The sequence below is a fragment of the Typopeltis vanoorti genome, chromosome 15 (assembly GCF_054136105.1).
Source record: "Typopeltis vanoorti isolate ZY-2024b chromosome 15, IOZ_Tvanoo_1.0, whole genome shotgun sequence".
Lineage (NCBI taxonomy): Eukaryota > Metazoa > Arthropoda > Arachnida > Uropygi > Thelyphonidae > Typopeltis > Typopeltis vanoorti.
Genome location: NC_143563.1, coordinates 104,872,173 through 104,890,606, shown reverse-complemented (window position 1 = coordinate 104,890,606; position 18,434 = coordinate 104,872,173). Strand labels below are relative to the sequence as shown.

General features: G+C 35.5%; 1 protein-coding gene across 1 annotated transcript in view; it reads right to left on the bottom strand.

The window, feature by feature from the left end:
- Positions 1–18,434, bottom strand: part of LOC150099051 (neuron navigator 2-like) — a 636,174-nt gene that overhangs the window by 80,025 nt on the left and 537,715 nt on the right. The window contains exons 27-28 of the mRNA XM_090405801.1: positions 8,973–9,047; positions 535–706 (exon numbers count right to left, since the gene is read on the bottom strand). Coding sequence (XP_090261927.1) covers positions 535–706; positions 8,973–9,047 — 247 coding nt within the window. The remainder of the gene's footprint in view (positions 1–534; positions 707–8,972; positions 9,048–18,434) is intronic.

Sequence of the window (18,434 nt, the reverse complement as noted above, 5' to 3'; positions counted from 1 at the left end):
TTGTCTTGACCATATAAAAGATGGAAGCATTCAAATATATAGCATTATATATGAAAAAAAATTATATGAACAATTATATTAAATTGTATAATTATATAATTTATATAATTATAAAAGAAATATTTTTTTCATATTATATGAAAAAAAAAACATGAGTATTAAGGATAAAACTGAGAAAGGTATACATTTCCAACATAATTCCTGGCAATGCAACTCTTTTACATTCATATTATTCAATGAGATGTCATAGCATATGCTGAAAGACAGCCATCATCAAAGCAGGCATGGGTTTTTATTGAAGGCATTCAGTTTTTTCAGTCATTTTTACATGGTGCATTTTTCCTGAGTTTCTTAATGAGCAATAAGACTACTTTCGTTGACTCAACTATAGAAAACACCCATTACAACAATTGGAAAGTCTCCTGACCAGTCCCATAGGCATAATGCTATTCTAAACAAAATTCGCTGTTAGTTCACTACAGTGAGTCAATTATTTAAATGATTTCAAAATAGAAAGATTAAAACATAACTTGCCTCAAAACAAGATATTCTGCCAACTTCTGGGCTACATATGTTTTGCCTGTTCCACTTGGTCCACAGAGTATTATTCTTCTGTGCTCAGAGAGCAAGGAAACATATCTCTGAACAATTGATTTAGGAATCAGTGTTTCAAAAGCAAGAGCATCAACAGAATTTTGTTTAGTACCTGGGGAAAAAATAAAAAAAAAATAAAAAGTTATAAATGTTTACTTTACCTACAGAGTAGCTGTATTATGTCCAGCTATTCTTAAGTAGCTGGACAAAAAACTAGAGAACTGGTGATCTTGCATTTATCCATCAAATCAGTGCATCATAAGTGAGTAACAATTCATCTGGGTATAAGAATATCTGCACAGAGGAGTCTGTCAATATATCATACAAAAAGATGGAAGCATTAAGCTGAAGAATTAAAAAAAAAAACATGAGCATCAGTGATAAAACTGAGAAAGGTAACCAATTTCTAATACAATTTCTGGCAAATATAATTGTTTTACATTAAGCAGAAAAAGAGCAATATTTCAGTCAAGCATTTGGAAGGCTGATGAGCTACTGGCTAAGATTGTGCTATTATTGGTTAAAATTACAAGTGAAACAATTTAGGTTATGAGGCATGTATTATTTTTGGTTTATCTGTATATTTTTGTGATGATAAATGGACTTTTTGAGAGGAAAAATGTTACTACACATATGAAAGTGGCAAGCTCACTGCTAATTGAAAAGTCATTGAAACTTGTGTAGAAAGAATGGATGCAAGTTTATAGATGTGTAAAGTGAGTATCAAGAGCCTTGAAAAAGTATCAATTGGTTTGAGACCTAACATGGAGAGTCAGCGAAACTAAATTATGATGGAAGGAATGGTGAGAATGTGTGTGTAAGGGCAACAATATTATGTAACTGTGTTAATATGGTTCAGACCAATCAAGCATGTGCAAAGATGTCTATCTAAGTAAGATACTAGATAACAACAGAGATCTGCAAATTGTCTGTGTCATGCAGACTACAGACAGGAGTATGCAGGTAACTAATTATATCTGTACACAAATGCTAGGAGTATCAGAAACAAAGGCAGGAGTCTGTAGCTTTGGTCAGTATGTTGGGATTCAGATTATAGGCATTAGGAAGACCTGGCTATCAGAAGGAGAAATACTAACTGGTATCAAGTGTCAAGTATGCAATATTTCTTAGCAAGGATAGAGAGGATAGTGGAGGAGGAGAATACTGCTAATGATAGTGGATGACATGAATCCATTTGGCATTGAGACCTATGACTAGTAACAGTTTTTCATGTGGCAGTGATGAAGAAATGCATTACCAAATAAAGATGATGGGTGAGAATAGAATAATAATCATAATGGAGGACTTTAATTATCCAAACATTGTTGGGTAGTAGTAGTAAAATCTCATGAGAAGAATGATACCAAGCTATTGTGAGACAACTTCCTGAATTAGCATGTGATAGAAGGAACTCTTGGTCAAAGAGTGTTAGGTTTGATTGCAGTGTCAGATGGGATTTCAGTTAAAGATATAAGTATTCTGCCTTTGGTTAGTGACAGTCATCATGTAGTACTCACTTGGGAAGTGATAAGTTTATGAATGTTCCATTTAGAAATGGTTACATGCTGAATGACAAAGCAGGAAATTATGACCGAATGAGGAGTATGGTATAAGTTGTTGGAAGGGAAGAATATCAACAATGCATGGGCAGTGTTTAAAAAAAAAAAAAAACTTAAATGATGCAATATCAGAATGTGTCCCAAAAGTTTGAAGAATAAATAGAGTAGGAGTGAAATGGATGTGTAATCTTATTAAACAAGAGATCTGTAAGAAAAGGATGATGTGATACAGCGTGCATAAAGATGTCGGTTATGACAATTATAAGGAGCAGGCCAGAAGAGCCACAACTGTTGTATGGAAAGCTAAGGCTGAGTATGAAAAAAAAACTGGCTCTGCAATCTAAAGAGAACACAAAAGAATTCTATTGTTATGCTGCAAGAAAGAATGAATATGAAAGAATACTCTACTGAATACAGATGGGGCAAGGATGACAGATGCAGAAGTGTTTGTTGTACTAAGGAGTGCCCACTTTGCTAAACTCTATCGACCTGGTGTATGCTTCGCTGCACTCATTGTTACTTCATGTGTATGAGGAGGAGGTACTAGTGCTGTTGAATAAGAATTTGGAAATAAGGACTGATGGGATATCAGCATGGATGTTAAAAAAAGCATTCAATTCAACTGGCTATTTCTTTATAATTTGAGTCTCAGAACATGGAAGATTCCACAGGATACATTCCCCAGCAGTCATCACCACACCCCCTTCCCAACAATATGGGATTATAAAAACCTTATATAAAAGGGCAAAATTAGTCAGTTCTGATAACAGTACCCTATTTTCTGAACTTGACCATATTCTCAACTGTTTCTTAGCCAACCGCTACAATCCCCAAAAAATATCCAAAAAATCCTAAAGGAATATATCTGGGCACATGCGAAAAAATTGCCAAAAATCCTAAGGAAATATAATCTTACAACCATTTACAGACAACATGAAAAACTAACATCCCTTATGCTTCACCAGAGACCAGTCACATTCCCTAGACAGGTCCCTTGTTGCAAACTGTCCTACTATGGTCAAACAGGCAGGACAGCAATGTCAGAATTTCTGAACATAAAGATTACATTTGGTTCCACCATTACAGCCACTCAGGACTTGCTGACTATGCTTTGGACATCCACAACAGTATAAGCTGGAAAAAGACCACTATTACACCACAGCAAATACAAATATGAGAGGCTATTCCTCGATCTGCCTCAGCCCAGAAAAACTTTCCAAACCTTAATAAATTTGGGTACATGAGAGTGCCCCAAATTTGGGAAGCATTCATCCTCAGATCTTCAGTCCAATTGGCAAGACTACCCAATCTTGCAAACTAGGGAGACATCATTTAGACTCTAGGCCTGACTTTGGTTGCCTTTCTTCAGACTCATTTGCCCAGTGTTAGTGCCTGCATGCATGTATTGTTTTTGTGATCCCTGATGATGGCAATGTTACATTGCCAAAATATAGGAAATTATTAATTAAATTTATTATAATTCATATTTTAGCATACACTGTTATTTCCTGAAAAATAACAGTTATGAGTAAACTAACATATAAGTCTATCAACCAGAATTAAATAGTGATCACTTTCCATTTCGAATCTCCTGTATACTGTTGTATCCTGAACCAACATGAAGTTTTCAATCACTATTCATAATAACATAGTTAAGACTTAATTCTTGTGTCCTCTCTCAATGTGAATTCGTGCACATTGATACTGTAAAGTGGTATTAGTAATGATTAGTCCATATCCTGAACAGAAATCCAGGTACTTACCATTATTATTAGCTTTGCTCTTTTCTCCAAATTTTCCAAAAACACTTCTATGTCTAATAATCATTTCCTATGCTGTTAAGATATCCAAATAGGACCAACTTTTCTTTTTATTTTGTGTCAGCTTCAAAAGTAGCAGAACTTTCGAAGGGACCATAGGAACAAATTATTCTGCTAGTCCTATTTCTTTTCCATTAACCAATTTTTCCATTATCCAATTTCCCTTCTGATATTTGCTCATATCACTCTATTCGATGTTGCCTGCCATTCCAGAAGATTATCCTTGCCTTTAGTGTTGAATACTATAGCAAACTCCTTTATACTGATCATTACTGATTGAATATAACATCTTGTATTTGTGGTGTGTATCCAATTATTCTGCTAGTCCAATTTCTTTTCCATTAATGCTTCTTATGTAGATGTGTCAGTCGTGAGGTGTATTCTCTGGATTCTATATTCCACAGAATATAGAAATTGCATTTAGCTACACTGGTGTCCAAAACCTAAGAATGAACACTATTTCTATTGTTTGAATTGGCAGATTACAACTGCAAATTCAAACAAATCAGCTTGTAACAAGTTGTATAACTGACGATTTCAAGTAGAAAGTGGGTACACATTCAAATCACATGGTAGCACTCAACAGGATAAAAGGCAAAAGGCTGTGCTAAGTCAATTGTGTTTGAAGGAAGCTTTTTTCATGAAGGAATCAAGTTGCAAACTTGGATGTCTTATAATGTCTTAAAGACATCATTTGGATGATTTCATGTGGGGAAGAATTATTGGAAGGCTCGAAGAAGGCTGCAGAATTACTGATATTGCCAGAGAGTTTGGAATCTCACATAGCATTGTATGGGGTATAGGCAGCATTTCAAACCAATGGAATGTGTTTCAGATATTTCTTAAGAAGTTGTCCTCACTCTACCATGGAGCATGAAAACAAATTTTTGGTTATAACAGCAAAACCTAATCAATGCACCACAGCAGGTCAACTTGCAAGTTGGCTCCATTCAAGAACAGATATGAGGATATCTCAACAAACTGTGGCAAGATGCCTGTGACAAGTAGGCTTGTAGTCTGCGTCCCTTTATTCACAGCTCACTGTAGAGCACATTTTCAGTGGCATAGTATCCATAAAAATTGGACAAGGAACCAATGGGATAATGTACTCTACAGATGAAGTCATTTTAGTCTTTTCTCCAATTCTAGATGACACTTGATCTGGCATGAAAGTGGTACTGCTTACCATCGTGAGAATGATCTTGAAAGGAATAGATAAAGCGGTGCCGGGATCATGGTGTGTGGGGAGGCATTATGTTTAATAGACACACCGGGTTACCGGTGTGTCCGTTAAGCATAATGCCTAGTGCTAGAAAAAGGGACTATGACTGGTGAATGATATTGCAACGAAGTTCTTCAATGTCATGTTCGATTGTTCTGTGGTGATGTAAGTCAAGAATTGATTTTTAGGGATGACAATACCACACCACACTGTACACGAGCAGTGGAGATACTTCTGGAGACAAAAGATATTAATCAAATTGAGTGGATAGCATACTCCCCAGATCTCAACCCCTATAGAACACATTGGTGCTCAAAATTCCCTCCAGAAAACAACGGCCTTATTCTACCAGTTTGTCTCAAGAACTCCTGAATCACTTGATGCTAAGCATGGTAGTACTATATTGTAAGAGTTGACATATAGAACATATGGAAATAAAAATGTAGTTCTTCCTTAGCTTTTGGACACCAGTGTATATAGCTATTCTATATAGAATAGTTATAGGAACAAACTCCAACTCATCAACTGTTGATGTTGAGTCGGAGTTTGTTTCTAGCTGACTTTTCACTGTTCACCCTGGTTTCATGACAAAAACTAGAGGACCTTGTTTAACTGGTGACACCCCAGCCAGTATGAAATTCCATTGCTCTATCAACATTTTGGTCAGCTAAATATTAAATTGTCAGCCAATCTTAAGTTCCTCTTTATACAGATACAAAATATTATACATATAATATTTTGTATAGATATAAAAAATATTATACAGATACAAAAATAAGTGGAAAAAGAAGAATCGGAAGACCAAGAAAGAGATGGCATGAGACCAGAACAGGCCACTTGGCCTAAAATCCATGTTAAGAAGAAGAAGGGCCCACAACATGAACTCGAGGATTGGACATTATGTCCCAAGCCTCGGTCAGTTGTCAGAATTCCTTAAAAGGCTACATACGGTGAACTCTTCTCACTTATTCAGCTTTGATCCTTAAACAACTCTCTTATGGGATATGATGTTGGAAAAGTGGTCTGGGATCTATCTCCATGAACTGTGCTTACAGCACAGAATCCAGAAGTGATCTATAAAGAACAAACACTAGAAGAAACCTACTAGTGTTCTTTTTAAAGACCTGAACACTAAGATTTGAAGACTATTCCAGAGAATATAGATAAAAATATTAAAAGGAGTAAAAGTTGATTTGGAGGGTTTGAAGTTGTCTTATCTGTGAAGAAGGCAAAAACAAATATTAGACAAAGATTGGAGTATCTGTAATACAGAGGTGATCAATCAGGCAAATTATATTCTTCTGGACAGCATCAAGAACTATAAACAAGGTTTTTTGGCATACCACTCTATAATAGTATTCTATGGCTGGACAGATGTAGGATTTATAAGGCATTCACAGCTGGAAAATGGGATATCGTGACTGGAAAAGGACACTGTTTTTTTGAGAACGAGGGGCTATGATATGCCATGTTTGTGACAATAAAGGCTGGGATACATCACCCCCCCCCAAAAAAGGAAGTATGATCATGTCTTGATCTTCGTATGATTAAAAAAGATGAAAGAGCAAAAGCTTTTTTACAGAAAAGAAGACAGGACTGTTTTTAAAATATTAAATGATTGTGTTGTCCTCACCCAACTTAAGATTTCCCAAATGAGGCAAAGTAGAGTGTGGCATTACAAACAAAAATACAAACGACTAGAGGTCAGTGAGAGTTATTATCTATAACAGGAAGATGGTAAACAAAAGAGAACCCTGGGTACTCTGGCACTAATAAGAATATAGCTGAAAAGAGGAAGCCATCCATTTGCCACCCAATTACAATGATCACCAGTGGAAGGCTAACTATGAGATAGCAGTTTATGAGCAGGTTCATATTCTAGACCAAATCAAATCCAAAGAAAATGCTAAGAGTGATTACCTGAAGTTTCCAAGGTGTTCCCCACAGGTGATAGAATACTGAGTCTACAGAACAAAGAGTCTACAGAACAATAGCAAGAAGATCTGCTAAGGATTGAGAGTGGTGGAATTCATTCATAATTATAGTCATTTATTAACTAGTGGGTTTACAGTTAATGAGGGCGAGGGTTAATAATTTCCCTTGTTTTTAAGACGAGTGAGGTGCATTCTTTCTTTCTGTGGTGGACTGAACATATGCTTCTTCCCATGCTATACGACAGATACAGCTGAATATCAGAAGAATATAGAGGGTAGATGTCAATTCCAGAGTAGAGATTTTGTGAATAATTGGTGGGAGAGATACTCAAATACCAAAAGAAATGTATGATGTACTGTTCTGTATAGCAAGACATGATCTGCATAAATCATTTATGAAGATTCTGCAAGAGAATTACATTAAAAGAAGATTAACTTTAGCTAAAGTGAACAATGAGGAAATCTATAGACGAATACAACCAAAAGAAAACCTGATACAGAAAATAATAAAAGGAAACCACGTCTATTTGGTCATATATGTAGAATGAACGATGAGAAAAAATTAAAAACGTTGCTCTTTGGAGGAAAGAACAAAAGAGGAAGACCAAACAGAGAATGGGGTGATGACAATGTCAAATGGACTGGAAACTCTATACACAAACTGAGTCATCTTGCACAAAATAGAATGCAGTGGAAGAATCTTATCAAGATGGCATCGGACACCTATGGGCATTGAACCCATGGTTGTTGTTGTTGACAACTTTAGCTGTTATAGCGGTGCTATCTAGATGTGAGGGAGACTGCAGAAGTTATACTCATGTAACTATGTCCAATGTACATCCATAAAGGACAGTCATATGAATACCAATATAAAGTACAATATTTTTGAATTAATAAGTCCTTTTGTGAAATATTCTGTTATCATTATATCAGTATATTATTATACTGATATGTGTGAAAAGTTTATTTTATTTTGTGAATTAATTTTGCATATATTTTATTTAGTAATATTTAGTATGTCATGTAGCTTGTGTCCTGTACACATGTAAGTTTTCTGGATGATGACCTCAATACAGGTCAAAATGTTGAATATTATTTTCTTAATTATAAGTAGAGTAATTATTCTAGCATATGTGTTGTGTCTCCATAAATTCTTCACTGTGAATTATGTCTTGAAAAGCAATTATAATGTTGTATTCTTACTGGAGAATGACAGGTATTTTTTTGCCCTTCAAATGTCATATAAACACAATCAACTTTTGACAGATTTATATATGCAGCTAGAATCATAAATGCTAAGAGCCGCAAAATCCTCATGATCAACTGAAATTTTGTATATATTTTGAAGCAGCCACAACAACCTGCATGCCTATTTTCTTTCATCTTAGGTAGTTTACGAAACTTGCAGTGTTGTTTGAGCCAAAATTAATTGTGATGAAGAACTGTAACTCATTCAAGTCAAATGAATGAAGTGGCTAAATCTCAATATCACTATTGGTCAAATACTTAAGAATTTTATAGTGATGATGTATAATAACATCAGAAAACACACCAGTTTTTTTTTTTTTTTTCATTTTAATATAAAAAATTATAAGAACATTGTTACAAAGAAGGTTAACTTTAGCTAAAGTGAACAATGAGAAAATCTATAGACGAAAATAACCAAAAGAAAACCTGATACAGAAAATAATCAAAAGGAAACCATGTCTATTTGACCATACATGTAGAATGTACGATGAGAGAAAATCACAATACAGTAACATTTTAATTTTCTAATATTTTTAAAGAGTCCTTTCAATTAAAAATTGAAATAATTATTTTATAAATATGAAACTATACTTACCTTTCAGAACAATCCTTATGTGCATATTGTCACCAACTAAATAGCCACATGGTAATAATTCAGGAAGATCTGTGTCTGCAGAAGTAGATATATATGAATAAAATTCAATGAGCAGATCACTCATGTGTGCATGCATGCATGCATACAACCAAAATAAACATTATGAAATCTTTTCATGTTTATTATGAAAAGATTTCAAATTACTGAAAAAAATGTGCAATTTTCACATACAAGGGTGGTCTGAAAAGTTCTCGGCCTTGACCATAGATAGCATTATTCGCAGGATTTTTTTTTTTTTCCCGTAGGTTGGTAGATCTGTCATAAGCATCTATGTGAAATTGCAAGTCATTCTATCAAGTAGTTTATTTTATACAGCTGTCTGAAGCAAAAGTGTTGTCTGTATCCCTTGAAATGGATAAAATTAAGTATCCAGTCTGGGTAGTGGCCATCCCCTTAATGCATAGCATTATACATGTCTGCAAGGAGATGTGTTTTGCATTATGGGAGATACTGAGACAAGGAGTGATGAGAGCTTGGTCCACCTTTACTACGAGTTGCCTCAGTCCTGAAGATACTTCAGACACAAACTTTGTTTGCTGACACTTGGATAAAGGATGAAACTAAATTTATTATTAAGTATCGTGCAGGTATAAAATTCTTTGTAAATGAAGGTTTAATGTGAAAAGAAATTCATTCGAAGTTCATAAAAGTTTATGGGCACTCTTCTCCTTTGTTTTTGACAATTAAGAGATGGGCTGCCAGAAATCATTGATCAAGTGCACAATATGGTATTGAATAACTGGCGAGTTAAAGTGCGTGAAATTGCTGAGACTATAGGCATTTCAAAAGAGCGTATAGGATATATTTCGCATGAAGAATTGCATATGAAAAAGCTTTGCGCAAGATGGGTGTCACACTTGCTCACAGCAGATCAAAAATTCACCTGCATGAAAATCTCTGAACAGTGCTTGGAGCATTTTAACAAGAATAAAACTGGTTTTGTGCATCAATTTATTACTATGGATGAGACTTTGATTCACCATTACACACCAGAATCCAAACAGCAGTCAAAACAGTGGACAGAAGCCAGTTGTTCAGCACCAAAGAAGACAAAGTCTGTTCCATCAGCAGGAAAGGTCATGGCATTGGTGTTTTGGGATGCTAAATGTATTTTGTTTATTAATTATCTTGAAAAGGGCAAAATAATAACCGGGGAATAATATTATTCCGATCTTTTAACCAGACTAGATGATAAAATTCGTGAGAAAAGACCTGGTTTGCAGAAGGAAAAAAATCATCTTTCATCAGAACAATGCACCTGCCCACAAAAGTGTCTTGGCAACAGGAAAATTAAGGGATCTGAACTATGAATTTTGGAACATCCACCCTATTTGGCTTTTATTCTGACTTCTATCTCTTCCCAAAAATAAAACTCTTCCTCTTTGTTCAGCATTTTTCTTTGAATCAAGAGGTGATTGCAGCTGTAGAGGGGTATTTTGCAGATCTTACTGAGAATCACTACAGGGACAGGTTAATAGTGGCGGAGCATCGCTGGAATAAATGTATTAGACTTAAGGGAGATTATGTTGAAAAATAAAAAAAACTTTGGAAATTATAAATTCGTTTTTTCATTGTTAGACTGATAACTTTTCAGACCACTCTCATATTTATTGCATTCCACTGGACTGTAATGAAAATTACTTCTGTATAAACATTTAGAAATGTTTATACTAAAGACCTACATATATATAACATGTATGTATGTATGTGTGTGTGTGTGTCATGAATGGTTTACTTGGTGGAGAGACATGTTATTTAAAAATTAAATGACTGGATACCAAGGGATAAAACTAAAATATAGTTTATTAGCACAACTAGTTTTGCCTTTTAACACATTTCTGCAGGCATAAAATAGAAAACCAAGCAATGAACTTGAAGGAATAAGCTCTAAATAAACAAAGCATTAGCATACACAGTTCAGTATTAAAGCTTTAGCATTTGAATATTTAAAACCATTCTCTGGATAACCTCATTGTTGGGTGTGCACATGCGTTTAGAATCTCGTGAACGCCAAAGTTGGATAACAGCATAATGACAGTTTGATAGGTTAAAACTAAGTTGTTATTAAGATACAGAGGATTTAGGATGATTTCTTTAGATTCCATTATTCTTCTTTCTAGTTTATCATAGCAATGAAAAATATTATTTGATCTGTCCCATAGAAGTGAATGGAGTAGGTTTTCTTCATTAGTGTTAGGAGAAAACAGAACGTGGTTTGACAGAGCCCTAGCCCGTGTTCTGCCGTATGTAACGTCCCTCTTGTGTTCTTCAATACATAACTCAATGGATTTCTCAGTCTGGTCAAAATATGGTTTTTCACAGTTACACAAGATCTGGTAGATGCAAGGATATTTAAAATTGTCATGTCTTGGTTTGGGTCAGCTCAGTAAGGAACGCTGGTTAGGAAGGTTAGGTTAGGATGGGAACAATGTCTTGATGTTGTATTTGTTAAGAACTTTGGCTAATTTGGGACAATTGTTTTCTTGAAATAACCATTCTATTGGAAAGTAGTACAAAGAAATTTAAGCTCTCTGTTAATCTCCTCTTCTTCACAAAGAAGGGAGCGAGCACGATTTCCTAGCGTCGAGATGATTCCAAGTTTTTGAGGTCGAAAACGGTAGGACTGAGCATGGAAATATTTGTTCGCATGAGTAGGTTTCCTCAAGATTAAGATTTTTAATTTTTCAGAGAGGTGAGTGAGTTTAACATCTAAAAAAGGAAAAGAACCATTAACTTCGAATTCAACAGTGAACTTTATGTTAGGATGTTGACTATTCAGGTGGTCAAGGAAGTTCTGAAGACCTAGACCAGAATTTGTTTGTTTGTAGATAGTATCTTTAAACTTTAGGAACATTAGTGAAGAGGGAGACTATATCAAAGCTGGCCATGATTTCTTCTTCTTGCTATGGGTAGCCCATTATCGCCGATTCTAGCAAACTATTATTATTATTATTAAGCGAGACCTCCAGGGAGTCAGAGACTCATCGAGGGAGGCCACACACTACACACACCAGCTATCATACTTATTCTTGAATTCATTCACACTGCTTGCACTCACAACATCCAATGGCAATCCATTCCAATCACACACCACCCTCTGAGAGAAAAATCTGACCCTTACACCCTTCTTTCTCAGCTTCCAAGGATGCCCTCTCGTCCTTTTCCCACCCTCCATAAATTGAAAAATCTGATCAATTGAAATCTCGTATGACCCTTTCAGCAGTTTGTAAGTCTCAATCATATCACTCCTCTTTCTCCTTTTTTGCTAGTGTCTGCAACCTACAAATTCTCAACCTGTCTTCATAATCAGTATTCCACAATCCTGATATCATTTTTAACACTCGCCTTTATACTCTCTCCAATATATCAGAATCACATCGGAAACCAGACCTGCACACAATAGTCCAAGTGAGGTTTTATCAAGGCCTTGTAAAGAGGCAAAATAACATCCTTATCTTTACATGTGAAATTTTGTTTCAGTGTTGCAATTATCTCTTGAGCTGTATTTACAATCTTTGCCACATGGCTCCTGAACTTCAACTTCCTATATATTAACACTCCAAGATCCCTAGCCTCATCAGTTTCTTCTAGCCTAATCCCACCAATATAACATGACATTGGATAGGTAATCATGCCGAATGACTTTACATTTACTGACATTGAACTGACACCCATTTTCCCATGCCCACAATTCCAGCTTATTCAAATCATTCTGCAAGGACTGCATATCAGCAGCATTGATGATTACCCTGCCTATTATGGTGGGAGGTCACTACCCAGACCGGTTGCGATCTTTATTGAGACCGGTCTGGGTAGTGACCTCCCACCATAATGTATAACATCATACATCTCCTAGGAGATGGGTTTTACATTATGAGAAATACTAAGAATAGCGATCAGAACTTTCCCCACCTTTGCTACAAGTTGCCCTAGTTTGTACTACCTTCTTGAACTAAGTGCTTTAGCTTACGCTAGTAGTCGCCGATACTTTTATAGTTACTATATTCGGCATGAAACTCTTTGATTCCGATCTTTGAGTTTCTTATTCGGCTTTAAAATAATGTGGGATTTAATATCCCCATTTCGGTGATGTTTACATCACCGAAATGAAGCCTATTGGCTCTTTATTTTAAATAAGAATAATGGAATCTAAAGAAATCATCTTAAATCCCATACATCTTAATAACAACCTTAGTTATAATCTATCAGACTGTCATTGTGCTGCTATCCAACTTTGTCATTCGTGAGATTCTGAACGCATGCACATGCCCAACAATGAGGTTATCCAGAGAACAGTTTTAAATATCCAAACGCCAAAGCTTTCATATTGAACTGTGTATGCTAATGCTTTGTTTAGAGCTTATTCCATCAAGTTTTTTGCTCGGGTTTTTCTATTTTATGCACCTGAAGAAGTCTGTTAAAAGATGAAACTTTTAGTGCTAATAAACTATATTTTAGTTTTATCCCTTGGTATCCAGTCGTTTAATTTTTAAAAAACAAAAAGTTAAAATTTATCAAAGCTTACACATACATAAACACTTACAGACCATACATGGTGCTATTTGCAGTTGAGAGAAATATAAACAAACGTAAAGATGTAGTATTAAATCATAACTGCATAAAATTAACTGTTATTAATTACTTAATTAGCATAAAATAAAAATTTTGTAACAATTCATCCATTAGCGAATAAGCTGGGCTACCATGATAGTCAATCCAAGAAGAGAAAACTAATCCTGATTGGTGAGCTTAAATATTGTCAGAAATGACCAAGAGTGAAGTATGGTCTTCCTTCCAGGAAAAGGCAGAAGATAAGGCATTTTGATGACATTAAAACTCAGCAGGCTATCCCCACCACTGCTTGAGAATGACAAGGATATTGGTGTTTAAGACATTAGTTGTAGATGATCTTGAAGGTCTGAATCACCTGAGCATTATACAGTTGACCCTTGAAGAAAATGGGCTTGAACTGTGCAGGTCCACTTATATATTGGTCAATAAATATATTGGAAAATTTTTTGAATATGCATAAAATATATGTAGATACTAGTCTATTTTATCATTTACTTCCATAAAATATACACAAATCTATTATAAAAAGTTAAGATTTATCAATATTTATGTACACAGACAGATCATACATGGCGCCATTCGCAGTCGAGAGAAATGTAGACAAACGTAAAGATGCAGTATAAAATCATAACTGCATAAAATTATCTTTATTAATTAGTTAAATTTGATTAATTAGCATAAATTAAAATTTTATAACAATTCATTCATTAGCATATAGGCTATCATGAAGCAATTGTATCGATTACACTAGGCTACCGTAAAGCAATCATATTGCTGCTGCTTCATTATCAATGCATGAGTTGTTATACCTGTAAATAAATATGAATTTCTTTTTCACGTTATCTTTTCATTTTTGATGTCTAATGCTAGTAACTAAGTATTGTAAATGTATTTTCTCTTCCTTATGATTTTCTTAATAAAATTTTCTTTTCTCTAGCATACTTTATTGTAAGAATACAGTATTATAGTGTGTGTATATATATATATATATATATATATACACACACACACACACACACACACACACACACACACACACACACACACACACACACACACACACACACACACACATGTAAAATATATAGACAAGAGGCCCAAAAGAGTGGCAAAATACCTTGTAGGATGTGGATCTAAAGATAAATACTAAGAAAACTGAAGTAATGGTTAGTGAGAGGGGGAAGGACATGAAGAAATCAGTATAAAGGATAGAGAAAGTGGTATCTTGAAAGAAGTTGACCATTTTAGGTACATGGGATCAACCATAGAGAGAGCAGGCACATGTAACTTGGCATTCAGAGAAAGAATTAAGGCAGATTGGACTAAATAGAAGGAGATGTCAGGAGTGATATGCAACAAAAATGCACCAAAAAAAGTTAAAACGAGTATATATAAATCAGCCTTGTTGTATGGAGCAGACACATGGGCAACAAAGAGAGGAACAATTGGAAGGAACAGAGATGAGGGTGCTACAATGGATAAATGAAACATCAAGGAAAGAGCATACGGCAAATGAAAACATAAGGAAAGAGATGGGGGTTAGAAAAATTAGCAACGAAGTGAGAGAAAGTAGACTGAGATGGGCTGGCCATGTATGGAGAAGACCAGTAGACCACTCAATTTAGAGAGTCATAACAATGGAAGTGAAGAGTAAGAGAAGAGAAAGAAGACCAAGGAAAAGATTGTGGGAAAACATCAAAAGGGATATGGAAGAAGAGAGTGGAAAGGAGGAATGCCCAAGATAGAAATAAGTGGCAGAAAATTCTCCGAGCAGCACAACCTAGGACTGTCTAGAACTAAAATGCAGAAAAGAAGAAGTTATACACACACTACATATAAACATACAAAATGTATTAATTGACTGCTTATGTTATCAGTAAGATTTCCATTAGTATTAAGTTTTTGGAGGTCAAAAGTTTGGGAGACTTGCATCATGAGAACATCAGCCCAACGGCCAAGACAACCCAATATAGCCCACTAGGGGGCACCATCAGGACTTGAGGAAGATTAGAAAACCTCTCACTCCAACACACTGACATAATGGTCAGTTTTGACATCTCCTCCCTATTCACAAATGTCCCACTCAAGGAAACCTTAGAGCTCAACCAAACCAAATTTCCTCCCGATATCTCAGCCCTATTTCAGTTCACAATGAACTCAGGCTATTTCATTTGGCAAGGAAAATTCTACAAACAGATAGAGAGGACAGCCATGGGTTCACCACTTTCCCCACCCTTGGCCAACTTCTTTATGGAGACTTTTGAAGAGAAAGCCTTAAAGTCTGCCCCAGAAAAACCCACTATTTGGCTTCGTTACGTGGATGATGTGTTCGCTATTTGACCACATGGCTCAGATACACTCCACTCCTTCTTAACACACTTAAACAACCAACACCCCAGAGTCCTGTTCACCTTGGAAAAAGAGGAAAATAACAGCCTCCCTTTCCTAGACACTCTAATCACTCGCCAGCCTGATGGATCCTTGGTTTTCTCTGTTTATAGAAAACCCACTCATACAGGCAGATACATTCACCAGCAATTCCTCCCCTTCCCCCAACAACAATATGGAGTTATTAAAACACTATATAAACAGGGCAAAATAATCTGTTCAGATGACAATGCCCTAACCACTGAACTAAACCACATTCTTAATACTTTCTTAGCCAATGGCTACAACCCCCAAAAAATCCAAAAAATATTAAAACCAGTAAACCACAACCCCCCTCTTCACAATAAAGATTACACTAAATCTATCACCATTCCCTACATCCAGGGAACCTCTGAGAAAATAACCAAAATCCTTAAAAAATATGACCTGACTTCTTGTTACAGACCATATAAAACGTTGGCATCACTTATCCGCTATACCAAAGACCAACCACTTCCCCTAGACTTACCTGGGGTATACCAGGTCTCTGGCAGCTGTAAACTGTCCTACTTTGGCCAAACAGGCAGGACAGCGAATATCAGGATTTCAGAACACAAAGACTACATCCGGTTTCACCGGTACAGCCACTCTGGGATTGCAGACCATGCTCTAGATGTCCGCCACAAATACGTTGGAAGAAAGCCAAAGTAATACACCACAGCAAGTTTAAGTACGAAAGATTATTCATAGAATAATCAGCCTCAGCTCTAAAAAACATTCCAAACCTCAACAAATTTGGGTGCATGAGACTGCCCCAAATTTAGGAATATTACATCATGAGCACATCAGCCCAACCCAATATAGCCCACTAGGGGACACCATTAGGACTTCAGGAACATTAGTTTCTTATCTTCTGCTTCATTTGCTTTTTGTAGTGCCTGCGTGCACATGCCATATTTGTATGTTCCCATGAAAATGACAATGTGACATTGCCGAAATATAGGAAGTATTTATTAAATTGTAGGCATAGGTTTCTGTGGTTTAGTAGTTCATAAGAAAGATTCCGGTAATTGATATCCTAATAAAAGTCAATGAAAAAGATAAATTATTCTTCTCCATCTATAGAAAACCCACCAACACAGGAAGATTTCTTAGTGCGGCCTCACACCACCACCCCTCGCAAAAAATAAGTTTAATTAAAACCTTGAGGGACAGAGCTTATAATATTTCCAGCACAGAAAAACGGAGAAATGAAGAATTTCAATATTTAACACAGATCCTCAAAAAAAAAAAAATGGTTATGAACCTGAGACAATAAAAAGAATCCTCAACACACCTCCTACAAGCATCTTACAAAAGCAAGATTTCAAGAACACAATCACGCTTCCATACATCAAGAATGTTAGACAAAATGGCCAAATTACTAAACAAACATAACATCAAAGTTGCTTTTTTACCTCTGGAAAAAATTTCCAAGATTTCTACATCTGCCAAAACCTCCACATCATCCTTTAAAAAAACCAGGTGTTTATAAAGTTCATTGTTCCTGTGGCATCTACTACGTAGGCCAAAGGGGAAGATCAGGGGAAATTCGCATGAATGAACACCAAAAAGATATGCAAAAAAAGAAGAGAACACAAATCAGGCCTAGCACACCATACAACTTCCACCATAATGTACTCTGGCAAAAAACAAAAATGTCTTACATTGAAAAAAAAATTGTTGCACAAGAAAATTTAAAGAAGCTGCAAACATGCTTAGAATTCCAACGCAATGCAACAAAAATCAGATGGCCACAACTGCATAGAATGAAACTATTTTGAGTAATTTCTCATTTCTTGTGTTTAAACTTTTAGTTACCTTTGACCCCTGAAGATGTAAGTCAAACGACTTACGAAACTTGTCGGGTTTTTTATTTTTATTGTTATTTACCTTAATAAACGTGGTCCAATTACCGGAATCTTTCTTATGAAGTATTTATTAAAGTTTCTTTTAATTAATATTCCAGTGTACATTGTAAATACAATAATAGGAAAGAAGAGGAGAGAAATTTTTTGAGTCATTAGAGGACAGTGAATTAATAAATAAAAAACGGAAAAGCTAGTTCTTGTTGGAGATATAAACATCATAGAGAGAGTCCCCAAAAAACAAAATCACTGATTGTTATTGTTCCCATTATCTTCAGAAGTCAAAGATTTCAATGCACTAAGGAATTAAAACAGAAAGAGACCATCTAGTGTGGACCAAGATAAAAAAAACAAATTCCTATTCAAAGAAAAAATGTGCAGTAAAGTTGCAAAAGAATAAAACTCTTATTAAGTGAACTGCAGACTCATATCACACACACACACACACACACACACACACACAAAAAACTTGACAAATCATGCAAAACCTGACTTGCCAGGTAAAAAGTGTACTCATCCAAGACCTTCATTTTTTTTTAATTGTATGACCCAATAA